At 33.5% G+C, this 13,669-nt stretch overlaps 1 protein-coding gene across 1 annotated transcript; it reads right to left on the reverse strand.

Moving 5' to 3' along the window:
* Positions 1–4,857: 4,857 nt before the first annotated feature.
* Positions 4,858–13,284, reverse strand: LOC125808721 (pleiotropic drug resistance protein 1). Its single transcript, XM_049488375.1, has 20 exons — positions 12,883–13,284; positions 12,094–12,214; positions 11,816–11,989; positions 11,055–11,214; positions 10,893–10,969; positions 9,802–9,855; positions 9,212–9,604; positions 8,835–9,116; positions 8,417–8,733; positions 8,174–8,334; positions 7,986–8,089; positions 7,747–7,903; positions 7,465–7,661; positions 7,028–7,360; positions 6,629–6,919; positions 6,456–6,539; positions 6,007–6,368; positions 5,750–5,921; positions 5,401–5,655; positions 4,858–5,309 (listed from the first exon to the last, which is right to left on the reverse strand). The coding sequence occupies exons 1-20, from the start codon at positions 13,251–13,253 to the stop codon at positions 5,055–5,057; spliced, it is 4,320 nt and encodes a 1,439-aa protein (XP_049344332.1). The 5' UTR covers positions 13,254–13,284; the 3' UTR covers positions 4,858–5,054.
* Positions 13,285–13,669: the final 385 nt, after the last annotated feature.

Consider the following 13,669-nt stretch of genomic DNA (forward strand, 5'->3'; position numbering starts at 1 on the left):
TCTCTCCAAACTCCAACACACCTTATCTTCACTTTATCACCATAGCCCGCATCCCCTCCCCCTCACGACCACACCATTTATTCAAATTATATAAAAATGTTTTAAGATAATGTTTTTAATTTATATTTAATTACGTATTAAACACAAAAAAGAATCTACTTATTATTCTAAATTCTAAAATATTTTCTGCAACCCAAAATCAGAAAATATTTTGCATTTAAGCTTGGTGGCAAAGTTAACGTGGAGAATAATATAATTAAAATAGAAGCTTATAATTTGTGAGTCAAAAGCAGCCAAAAAAGGCCACCAGCGTCTAGAAGCACACGAGAGTCAACAACATATAGTCATTCCTTCCTCAACTAATCATGTATGGGCTTATTTGAGATATCGTTTGTTCGGATATTTTTTGAATGATGCATCAAATGTTATTATAGAAATATATAATATGATATAATATAAGATATTAAATATTGAAAATCTATTTGAAGCATTTGATCTTTTGAATTTTCTATCTGAACTATTAGATATGTGAATTTATTCCTACCTAAATTATTAGCAAATGTTTATCGCAACGCACTTCGATTATCAGTTGTTTGGTTTTTGTACCGAAAATATCACCACCAAATCAGGTAGGCAAAGTGAGCAACTAATAGTTGAGGTGTGTATCAATAAACATTTGATAATAGTTCAGGTCGAAAACGCATACACTTGATATATATATATATATATATATATATATATATATAATATATATACACGCACGCATGTAGTAGTTCGGGTAAACTCGAAAAATCAGAATATGTTAGGTGTTTTTGACTTTTCATCAGTATATATACATCTAGACACTTCAACTTGATCTTAACTAACAACTAAGCATTTCAATTCGGCTCAGATGTGTCTCGTGAGCATTCAATATTGACATGCATGAAAGATACATTTCAGAGGTATCTAGATATGTAAGTGCTTATTTGTCAGCTAAAGTCAACTTTGCATGTTCTTTTTATGTGTTATGCTTATTTTTTACCTTGTGCTTATGGAGAGCTACTTTTATTTTCTTAAGAATTTTTCATATTCTTCATTAAATTAGGAAAATTTAACTTTTCCTTTATTTTTTTGGCAATAAATATTTGTTAGGTTTTACTGGAAAGTTTACATGTAATAAAATACTTGAAGTCATATGGAAAACTTTCTTCCTTTTTTTCTTCATTTTTTATTGCATGTGGACTATTGTGGAGACGATGAAAATTGAAAGTGTACACATAGAAAAATATAAATTTTAAATTTCTCTAAGTCATAGTCCTTTTTTTAGTCTTTAGTGATGAAAATTCAAAATTACCAAATCCAAATAGCTCTCAAACTTGACTGTTCTCAAATATCTAGAAATTCAGATTTTCTTTCTTGCTTAGAAGTTGCCAAATATATTAAATGACAAATATAAATATAAATATTTATCTATACTGGGTTTTTACATCAAATTGATGCAACTTTGAGTTTACGAATTTTAGAATTTTTAAAAAATAAAAATTTTAAATTCTTGATAAATTATTTATACCTATAAAGTGATTTTTTAAAAAATAAATATAAAATCTACGCCAAAGCTACTTCATTTTGCGAAACTTATAGACTGAACGTTAGCTCCGCACCTAGATATACTCTTTATAATTTCAGATATCAAACACTTACCCCTTTATATTATAGAGACATAAATATAATGATACAATGTAATTATACATATACCCCTCTATTTTTTAAATTAAACTTTTACACCTCCTATACAATATAAATGCAACACAAATATAATAACTTACATTACAATAAAAACAACTTTTAGCAGCAATAAATAGACACATTAATAAATTTTACCGGCATTAGTTAAGTGTCATTAGATCCAATGTTGCTAAAAGTTTTAGGGAAATATAAAGAGTGCTAATTGCCGCTAAAAATACATATTTAGCGGCAATTGAGCTATTGCCACTAAAGATCACTTTTGATATAGTGTTAGTTACAAATAACAAAAAAAAAGGTTGTGGTGGAGTGGTAACTATTCTTTCATCATTAATCAAGAGGTTTTGGATTCGAGTCTCCTTGAGTACAGAGTTGTCTTTATTAGGGAGTGTTTTACCCCCAAATATGGGATTTCCCGTGCAAATCTAAATTTAATCGGACTCCAATGTAAATACCAAACACAAGATGGAAAAAAAAAACTCAGTTACAACTACACACGATATATACCAAAGAGTAAATTGAACAATTTTGAATAGTAGATATGCAAATTATAAATCTGGACCTTTTGAAAAAAAAAATTCAAAACGTTTTCCACTTGATGCCAAATTAAAAAGGTGATTAACATAGACAAAAGTAATTAACAGACTTTGATTGACAATTAAGAGACCTTCTGGAATGGCCTACTAATCCATTTTCCATTTGGCCACAAGTTTGACAAATTTCTCTTGCAACAACTCACAAATCTAGAATTTCAACAAATACTATTTGGGATGATATAACCACAAAAAAATCAAATCAATCTTGTAATTAACACTCAATTCCCCATGAGTTTAATCCTATCAAGATTATGTGGTTGTTTTATATTTTACCTGCATTAGTGAAGTTCGACTAAATTCAGATTCACATATTGTAAGGTCCATTTCTGAGGCCGGCGCCCCCAATAGAATTGTTTTCACTTTCGAAGGCTTGAATTCCTGAGAGCTCTGATTAAAGATGGAGGAATAATATTATAAGTGGTTGCTAATAAGTTTAGCCATCTTTGAAAAAATAGTTTAGTGATCAAAGTTACATTTGTGCAATATATTTTGAAAATGAAAAAACATACAATGTTACATGCATTAAATCAAACAATTAAACCATAAAAGCCACAAATTAAAGTTAGAATACAAATTTAATCATGGCTAAATGGTACCATAAAAAAAAACAGTTTTGAGCAGCAATATAGATATTTAGAGAGTGTTAAAGTTTTTACTGGTATTAGTAATTGTTATTGGATCCAATGTCACTATGTCACTATACATTTTAGATACATTTACAAAGAGTGTTAATTGTTTCTAAAGAAATATATTTAACAGCGCTAAATATAATTTGGTATAGTATAAAAATATGTATAGATTCAATATACACATATTTTACATACATTTATTAGTTTGATTTAAACACCTGACATGAATAAAAAATTTTTATATATACGTGTTCAAATCGACTTAAGTTCTTAGTATTTTAATAGCCATAATGTGAAAATATGCCTTAAAGTTGAGTTTTCAAAGTTTTGAACAACATTCATGTATGTGTGTCTATTATATAAACCCTTAAATTGATGCAGTTTTGTTACGTTGTTACACCCTACACATTTATTTTTCTTCTAGAGATGTATGTGAAATTTTATTTTATATTATCCAAATTTAATTTAGTCTTCTTTTTCATGCCCTTAACTAGTCTCATAAACTTTATTATTAGAAACTACCATTTTTTTCATGTCTCATTATTTTAATATATGGATCAAAAAATTCTCATCTTCCTTTCTTCTTCCTAAAGGAATTTTTTTCATATATATAATATGAATGTTAGTTTGATACATAAGAAGATTTTGAAGGATTACAACAAAGTGCAAAAGGTGAACATCTTCTTTATTACCATCTCCAAATTTATATGTTTAGGTGAAACTATGATATATGTCTTTTTAGTAACAATGCTAATTAGGTAGGTGATAGTCAGATGTGGATTCAGAATATAAAGTTAGTAAGTAAAAATGAGTATGATTTTATAATATTCTCTCATTTCTTTATCTTTTCTTTTGTGTTCGATTTCAGATATTTATCCAACTCCTCAAACTTGAGATTCAAGAAGCAACCAATTCTTGATGGAACCACTTTATACAACATGTTTGAAGTGTAAGCTTCACTAAATTAACGCGCATGGCTTCATCTACGAAGCAATAACCCCTCCCTTGGCTTTCAATATCGCGTGTTTTTTTTTTAAATATCAGGATTGCTTTAGTGATCTTATGATTGAAATGGCTCTGCCTTTGTTCCCTTATATGATGTGTTATATGGTTGCTCACTTGTTTAAAAAAAATTATTGTATCTTTTTTGGTTACTTCAATGTGTATACACTTGTTCTACTATCTAGCATATTGAGCCATATTATATCAATATTCTCATCAATGTAAATTTCCACATGTTGCTTCCCTTTGTGTTAGTATCTTACTTTAACAAAGCCTTGATATAATATATATTATCAATATAGGTTGTATCCGTGTCGAATCCTCTAAAAATACATTACTTTTAGTTTTGGAGAATCCACCTCACATCTGCGAAAATTTTTGAAGAGTCGAAACAAGTTACTTTTAGGTAATTATAGATAGGGTAAGTGTTCAATTAAGTAGGGCTTTTTTGTTTCCCATCCGGTGTGGTGTCTTTGAGACTTGCTTTGGATCTGACTAATCTAGATTTACGCTTGGGAAATCCACTTTGGAGGGTAAAGTGTTCCTTACCAAAGACGATTTTATTCCTAAGACTCGAACCCACGACCTTAATGCAATTATTTAACTTATTTTGATGTATTGATTCATCAACAATGACTTTTCTTATATCTATAATCATTCCTAATTAGTTTCTTTCTTTCTTTCTTTTTTCCAGGTTTTTAAGAAGAATTAAAGCCATGAAATTTCAACCTGTCCCTACTATCTATGCTCATATATTATTTTGTTTCGTAAAATCCCACAAGTGGAGTCTAAGAGGGTAACATGTACGCACACCTTACCCCCTAGGGAGGGTAGCTCAATCATAGCGTACCGAAAAAATAAAAATTATTTGGAAGGGAATGGTAAAACTAAAATGAAGACAAACCTTGGAACAGAACTCTTGTTATATTTTCATTGTACACTGACAAATAAACATAAGAGTTCAAATGAATATTACAAGAAATTATACCTAGTAATCATCAAAAAGTTGAAAATATGAACTTTCTTAAGTAGTTACCAATCCCTATATACTAATTTTGTACCCACTGTTTCTTCAAAAGTTCTTCATTTGGTTACATTTCACTTATCTCCTCTGGAAATTGAATGCCTTGATAGCAAAAGCAAATGTGAAGGCAAAAACAACTACGTATGCAACGAGCACACCAGCAACGACTGGAAGAAAATCGTGTCTGAATCCAAAGTAACGTCTCAAGAATTTCTCCACGGTTTCATTACCTAGTGGAGTTTGGATGTCTCCGAATTGTGATGCAACCAAACCATACAAGGTCCAGGCAACAGGGCAACACCAGTAGTACCATCTCCACCATATAGGCATGCGCTGTAAGAAAAGAAAATGTCATTTTTCCGAGCTATAGATCATTTGAAGATGTGTATCTTGGGACAAGAATATAAAAGGTATAGGATCTTACAGGTCGTGGAACGATGAATCCTGAGAAGAGGTTCCATATAGCATAGAAGAAGGCAGCAACGATAGAAGCAACGTTTTGATTTGGTGTGACAGCCACACTCATCATACCGTAGAATGTAAAGTACAAGAGAGTGGTATACATGATGAACAAGTACCAAAAGAACTTGCCAACTTCCCATTCGAATCCAATCATAGCATAGACGATGATACCATATACTATAGCTTGTACGAATACATAAGGGATTTCAATGAAAACCTGCAATATATAGGAAAGTTTCCATGAATACTATGAACTTCTATTTTGACATTAAAGTTGTTATTGCTACCAGAAATCGAACTTGTCTATTCACCTGTCCAAAGGCATAAGGTATGGCAGAGTACATTCCAGCAGCTCTTTCTCTGTAAAACACTGTACGCTCAACGTCTACGACTGGTTGCACTGATGATGCATTTTGTACACCAAGGAAGAGAACAGCAGCATACATCGATCCCATAGCGTTGAAAAGATCTTGGCTCTGGCTCCTGTAACAAATAAAGAGCAAGTTAAGTAATGTATGAAGGCTTTTAATAAGTATACTTTTGCAAGCTTTCATGTTTCGGTACTTACACTTTGGTACCGATATCCCAGAACATTGTTCCAAAGACTAGTGCTATGAACATTGTGAAGATGAATCTGACTGCAGTGTAAGCAGGATTACGCCAGTACGACCAGTTTTGCTTCCACAGGCAAGCCATACACTGTATCCATAATGACTGTGAGTATTGAGTTTCGAAATACAGGTCTTTTGAACCAGGGCGAGGGACGCTTAATTCAGTAATCAAGGCTTTGTTCCTTCTGTACAGGTCAGAATTCTTGTATAAGTCGGTGAAATCAACGCCTAACATCATTTCTTGAGCCGAGGCAGTGACTTCCAACATCCAGGTAGCTGGATTGTAACCCTCCTTGATTTTAGCTACCCCAGGAATCGACTGCATTCAACGCAAAACAGAGGTCGGTATTTTCTCGTATAATATTGGAAATGGAAAAGTTGTCATTTTCTCTTTAGTACAACTTACCTCAAAGTATTTGATCAAATGGCAAGAATGGCGACCCAATGGACCAACGTATATCTCTTGTCCTCCTCGTTTCATTAGAAATAGCTGCAAAGCCATTTTGATTTTAGTACTCAATGTTATAAGAAGATGAAATAAATACTAGCTAGATTTTGCTTAAAAGATAATAAATCCACCTCATCAAAGGCTTCAAAAATGTCGATGCTTGGCTGATGGATAGTACAAACAACGGTTCTTCCTGTATCGACAGTGTTCCTAACAGTTCTCATAACAATAGCAGCAGCTCTTGCATCCAGCCCTGAAGTTGGTTCATCCATGAATATAATAGAGGGGTTCGCGACCAGTTCTACCGCTATGGTCAACCTTTTGCGTTGCTCAGTTGAAAGACCATTAACTCCTGGCAACCCGACTAAGGCTGATCTTAAGGGTTCAAGCTCAACAAGTTCCATAACTTCATCAACAAACATCTGTAAAAGAAATAAGCAATAGAAAATGTTATGAGGCTGCTACTTTTTCTTTGAGGTTTGCAAGAGATAAGTCTTATTAATGGATGACGAAACTTCAGCAGAACAGACCTTTCTAGTTTTTTCGTCAACATCCTTGGGTAAACGCAGCCATGCTGAGTAAACCAGGGACTCATACACTGTAACGTAAGGTGAATGGATGTCATTCTGCTCGCAGTATCCAGAAATACGAGCAAACGTCTCTTGCTTCTTGGGATAGCCAGAAATCTTGATGTCACCATCGATATATCCTCCTGTTTTTCTGCCGGCTAAAACATCCATTAATGTTGTTTTACCAGCACCACTAACGCCCATCAAAGCTGTGAGAACACCAGGCCTGAAAGCTCCACTCACACCCTTTAGAAGTACCAATCTATCTTCACCGGCACCTTGTTCTTTCATTTCCTGCAAGTCATCCGAAATCAGTTTTAGTATTAGTCAGAGGACAAGGGTGTTGCTAACGCCTGACAGCTCCAATTTTTCGTTTACTAAAACATTTGGCATGTTACCTGAGGCATGTCAACTGAGTATACAACATCGTCGAAGGTGATAGAATGGGGTTCAAATGGAAGAACCATTCCCTTCTTCTTACTCTGACCCGCACTGACGATATCTCCTCCGTCTGTGCTAGTCATCTGGGATGCAGCTTGACCATTTTCAGCATTCTCACTGTCTTCTGGTCTCACTGTTTGTGACTTACCATATGCTGCAAATAATTATACTATGTTAGTAAATTATTTTTTTGTTTCTCCTGGTGAAACATTAAATGGAAATAATTCACGGAAACTCACGTTTGAGATACGCCAGTGCAAGACTGTAGAAGAAGTTGAAGACAATTGTAAATCCAAAAAGTGCCGCGAAACCAATCCAGTACCAGTATGCATCTGGAAAGAACCCTCGAGATTTCACTACTGCAACTCCAAGGGGCTCGGTTCCATTTGGCGTAATCTGTTTTAGTGTGAGTTGATGTCAGCATTCATGGAAGAAGAAAATAGACCATTGCAAGTGGCTTTATGTAATACTAACTTACGTGTTTCCACTTGTTCCCGTCAAATTCATTCACAAGGATTGAGTTCACGGAATACATCAACGGTGAGATCCAGTACCCCCAAATCCACCAGCCCTTCACATCCTCTGCAGCATTAGGCAAAATTACAAAATATTAGTATGTTTGAACAAAAAAAGAGTTTCTGCAAACACCTATATCATCAAACATACCTCGTGAAAGGACGAAACCACACAATGCAAACTGTAAAAGAAGAGCAAATGCTCCAAATGTACTTGCAACTCCCATGGTCCTTCCAACTGCACCCATGAATCTAAACAATCCTGATGCCATCTGGTTTACTAATACGAGCAGCAAGAATTGTTTCAGAAATCTGCAAAAACATTAGTGATTAACAATCATGGGAGAAAAATAATATCTTCGTCATTACTTTGTATAGCCTATTCTTTCCATACCTTGTAATGTTAGGATCAAATCCAATGACGTAGTACGTAAGGATCACCCAAAGACCGACTTCAACAAGTGTTACAGGGATTTTGAGGATCCATGACGGAATTGCATAAGCCCATGAAGGGAAAAAAAGAAGGTCTCTTTGCTTGTAGAAGACCGGAAGCTTGAAAATTGTCATGGCCATCTCAGACATCCCGTTAAACATAATCATAACCACCACGAAAAAGAGAGCACCAGCGTATATTCCTCCATCATCTACTGTATCTCGTGGCATCTCAGTTCGGAAAAAGAGGGTCATTGTCATAAGAGCCATTATTGTAAGCTGAAAAAGAAATGAAAACAAGGCAAGCATTATAATGTGCACGTGGATATGACAAGATCAAGACTTAAATCAACATTTCTAATATAGATCAAGTAAGTCACCTGAAAGAACTTGAACACGTAAACAAATGAGTTCCTCTTCATTAGTAGATATTCTCTTTCAGTGCAAACCTTCAAGAGCTCTTTCTTTCCTATACCGTACTTTTCGTTAGTCAAAGCAGCAGGATGGCATTTAGTCCTATCAAATGGGATTGCAAGCTCATCGCCAAGTTTCCTCCCAACATGGAAAGACTGAAACGTGTCAGAAAATTCTTTCGATGAGATAAACCTATAATGCTCATTCCTCCTTGACCAATATTGTGGTTGATCCTTCTTCGATGTCACCTGCAAAAAATTCCAACTTTCCACATTAGAACCAAAATTGCATCAGCACTTCTAAACTTTTAAGTACCATTCTTGTTTCTTATAATGAAACATACTTCTTGCAAGAAGTCGGCCACTCCTTTCCTCTCTGGGCATTTGAATCCCATGGATTCAAAGAACTCAAGCACATCATCACGAGGGCCTTGATAGACAATGTACCCATCCGATATCAGAATGATATCATCAAACAAGTTGTAGGTCTCGGGGGCAGGCTGCAACAGAGAAATCACAGCAGTTCCCTTCAAGATTTGAACAGATTGCCTTAGGGAATTCACAATGGAATATGTTGTGGAACTGTCCAATCCAGTTGATATTTCATCCATGAAAAGTGCCTTTGATGGTCCAACAAGCATTTCACCGGTCGTCACACGCTTCTTTTGTCCACCTGAAATACCCCTTAACATTTCATCTCCCACCATAGTATCCGCACAAATGTCTAGTCCCAAAATCTGCAACACCATATTCATTATTAGAATTCAACGACAACAATATACCCAATGAAATCCCATATGTAGGGTCTAGGGAGGGTAGAATGTACGCAGACCTTATCACTACCTCGTGGAGGTAGAGAGGCTGTTTCCGAAAACCCCTCAACTTATTTGGTCATAATTCAAATATAAGACTAATTGTATATTCTAAACGTTACCTTAAGAACATAATCTGTAACAACATTGGCTTCTTGTCCTTCTGTGGCTGAAGCCTAAATTCCACAAAAAAAAAGTAAAAGTTATGATTACTTTCCAATAAAGGAACCAAAAAAAAAATTACTTTGCTCAATTATCACTGAAAATGGATTGACAAACATGTACTCTCTCCGTTTCATGTTACTTGACCTCTGTTGACTTGGCACATTCCTTTAGAAAACTTTAATTAGAGGTGTATTTTACTGAAGTAACCTTATTAACGATGTTTTGTAACTTCAACAACTACTATATGTAGTAATTTAATTCAAAGGGTAATATCGGAAAAAGTAATAAAATTCTCTAGATTTGTTAAGACGGACAAGTAAAATGTATTTTAAAATTTTTACTTAAACTATAAAATGTATTTTAATATACAAACATATGGAACTACAAATTATTTCCACAATATGAAAGGATTTAATTTTTATTTTTATTTTACTGAATAATTTAAGCTATATGCACATTAATGTAATTTTTTTATAAACTATCAGTGTAGTTTAATCTATTAATAATAGGTTAGTTACCATACTATCAAGTATCAATAACCTTTTTCACATGTGCGAATCCATATTAATCGGGCTCACCAAGCGATACCAAACATCAAGTGAGAAATTAAGAAAAAAATGCTGCATACATTTAAAAGCAATCGAAAAAGAGTAAACTATAAGTATCAACTTTGAATTTTCTAATAATTTTTTTTACTTTTCAATTCTTTTTTGTTTTTTCTTGATTTCTTTGTCTCCTATCTAGGATTTTTTTAGAGTGGGGGGGTCAAAATATACCACCATTAATTAATTAATTAGCCCACCCTTTTAGACCACAAAAGAATACTTTTTAATATTTTTTCCAAAAGATCTGCCCAATAATTTCTAATAATAAAATCAGTTATTTCTGTGGGGTTCTATTAATTGATCAATAGTTTTCAACTTTCTTTCATTTTTATTTTATTAACATATTTAATGAATATATTAACACATCGATCGAACTAGCATGTGGGCTATTAACTCCGCCCCTGATGTTCACACATGTAAACATAGTATAGGTCCAGTCTAACCTTCATATAAATGTCAATATCAGGATCTGGTTTTATATTAGCTGCTTTCTCTCTTCTTGATAGTTCAGCTAACATTTCTGCAGAAAATTTTCAACAAAAAAAATAATTAATATATTTGTAGAAAATTATATTTTTTTTAAAAAATGATAAATTGGTACTAACCGTAACGAGAGCCAACTCCTTGACATCTTGCAGAGAATTCCAAAGTTTCTCTTACAGTCATTTCTCCAATGTGTAAATCATGTTGGCTAATATAAGCTGCTGTTCTTTGTGGTACAAATTCATGTAGTTCATGTCCATTATATGACACTTTCCCAGTTACCTGATTTTTTCCAAGAAAAAAATTAGTTTTTTTCCTCGGGATATTAGCATTTTTAGTCCCTCAAATATCAACAAATAGTAGTTTTGATTTCTCGCGATTTCTGGTTAAGAACATGTGATCCTTCAAATTGTGAACCTTCACAAATTTAAGGGGGGAGGGGGGGATAGTTTTCTTTTGGTGTGTGTGGGGAGGGGGAGGGGGAATATTAGCATTTTTAGACCCTCAAATATCAATAAATAGTAGTTTTGGTTCCTCGTGATTTCTAATTAAGATTCATTTATTTGATATATATGCAGTTTTGATTCTTCAAACGATGAATCTTCAAAAATTTAATGATTTGTTATGGTCAATTTATGGGTGATATATTCTAAAACTCACATATTTCTTATATAAATGTACCAAAAACACATGTTTTAGTCATCTAAAGGTTAAATATACTTAACTAAATAGGTCAAGGACCAAACTAGAATTAATCAATAATCAAGGGACCAAAATGCAATAATTACTTTTGGAGAAAAAAATAAAAAACACCACCCTTTTTAATCGAAATTCATATTAGTCAGACCAGTAAATTTCGAATACGTTAGAAAAAAAATTATACCTTAAGAGAAGAATCAAGCTTTCCAGCCAAAGCTAACAACAAAGTTGTTTTCCCAGAACTTGGAGGTCCCAAAAGCAAAGTCATTCTGCAGGGTTTAATTATTCCGCTAATATCCTTAAGAATAGTGATTTGCCTCTTACTGCTTGGGAGAATATGCAGAGTATTCAACAATGTCTTCATAACAAAAAATAAAATAAAAAAAATTGTTAGATTCGACGATTCTTTTAGTCAAAAATTGTAAAAGTGAATAATTAAAAATCGATTTTTTTTAATAATACCTCAAGAAAATTAGTCATGAAGTTGAGAAATGTGGGTAATCCTCTGCTTCCCACATATGCATCTGCTTCAATATTCAAATTTTCATATCTTACTTCTATTGTTGGCAAATCAATCCCAACTCTGCAAATAAAGATCAAAAATCAATTTTTAACCACTTATAATTAACAAGTGTTGTAGCGGGATTGTTAGGATCTCTCGAGTTATAGTTCTGAATATGAAAAATCCTAGTATGAAGACCTTCCCACCCATCTCACCACCAAGTGTTGTGGTAGGATTTGTTAGGATGTTTCTATTGTTAATCAGAAGTCTCGAATTATAGCTCTGGATATGAAAACATTACGAAGACCTTTCCACCCATCTCACCACCACCAAGTGTTGTAGTGGGATTGTTAGGATGTCTCTGTTCTTAATCAAAGGTCTCGAATATGAAAAAAATCCTAGTATGAAGACTTTTCCACCCATCTCACCACCAAGTGTTGTAGTAGGATTGTTAGTATGTCTCTGTTCTTAATTAGAGGTCTCAAATTCCAGTTTCGTATATGAAAAAATCCTAATCTAAAGACCTTTCCGTCTTATACTATGTGAATCCAAATAAGTCGGACTCAATATGAATAGTAGACAACATATATGGAAAACATTAAAAAAAAAAATCTCACTTCCCACCCAACAACAACAACTGAACTTCAGTGTACTTTCACAAAGTGGGGTCGGGAGAAAATAGTACACAGACTTTATATCCAGGACTCAAACACGAGATTTGATTAAAACAAAGATGAACATATACATACCTATCAATCCTGTTTTTGAGTTTCAACAAGAACTTTTCATTATCTTCCTCAGCAACTTTAACAAGTCTTTCAAGTAAATTCTTTCTTTCTTGATAACCAATATCATTAATATCAATTTCAGCAGCAGCACCTTGTGATCCAAACAATAAACCTTTTCTCAATCTATCAAAAGTTGGTAATTTTTCAAGTGCTGCCCATTTTAATGCTTCTTCATCATCTTCATCTCTAGCTGATCTTGAAAATATTTCAACACCAGTATTTCTCCATATGGAATTACTATTTGCTCTTAAACTTGCACTTCCTCTTCTACTTCCACTTATACTTCCTCTTAAACTACTCCCTCTCAAATTACCCAAATTTGCAGGCTCCATTTCTGAAACCCCCAAATTTAAAAAAAAAAAAAAAAAAAAAAAACAATGTTCACTATTTTTTTTCACAAATTAAGTAGGAAAAAACTTCAAATCATCACAAATTAGAAAATGGGGTTGTCAAAAAAAAAAAAGGTATGAAAAATGGTGTGAAAATGAAGAAGAAAATGAAGAAGAGTTGTTAAAGCTATTTAGAGAAGAGGGGATTTATATAGTTAGCTATTTCAGAAAAGGCGGCTCTAGAAATTTGATATATTCAAAAGACTACCAAAAGGAAATGGAAATTTGTGTTTTGAGTCCTGCAAAATTGAAAAACTCTACTTTTGGTTCTTGTAATTTTTTATTAAGCATCTTTCGAGCCAAAACAAACCTCTCTATCAACAAGAATCGTGGTGGAGTGATAAGTATTTGTTCATCAT

The sequence above is a fragment of the Solanum verrucosum genome, unplaced genomic scaffold, assembly GCF_900185275.1.
Source record: "Solanum verrucosum unplaced genomic scaffold, falcon-dt-bn FXZP01000218.1, whole genome shotgun sequence".
Taxonomy (NCBI): Eukaryota; Viridiplantae; Streptophyta; class Magnoliopsida; order Solanales; family Solanaceae; genus Solanum; species Solanum verrucosum.

Coding starts and splice junctions, on each gene's coding strand:
- LOC125808721 (XM_049488375.1), bottom strand. CDS start 13,253: ATGGAGCCTGCAAATTTGGGTAATTTGAGAGGGAGTAGTTTAAGAGGA. Junction 9,117..9,211: donor TGGCCGACTTCTTGCAAGAA/GTATGTTTCATT, acceptor AATTTTTTGCAG/GTGACATCGAAGAAGGATCA. Junction 6,540..6,628: donor TTTTTGAAGCCTTTGATGAG/GTGGATTTATTA, acceptor ATGGCTTTGCAG/CTATTTCTAATGAAACGAGG.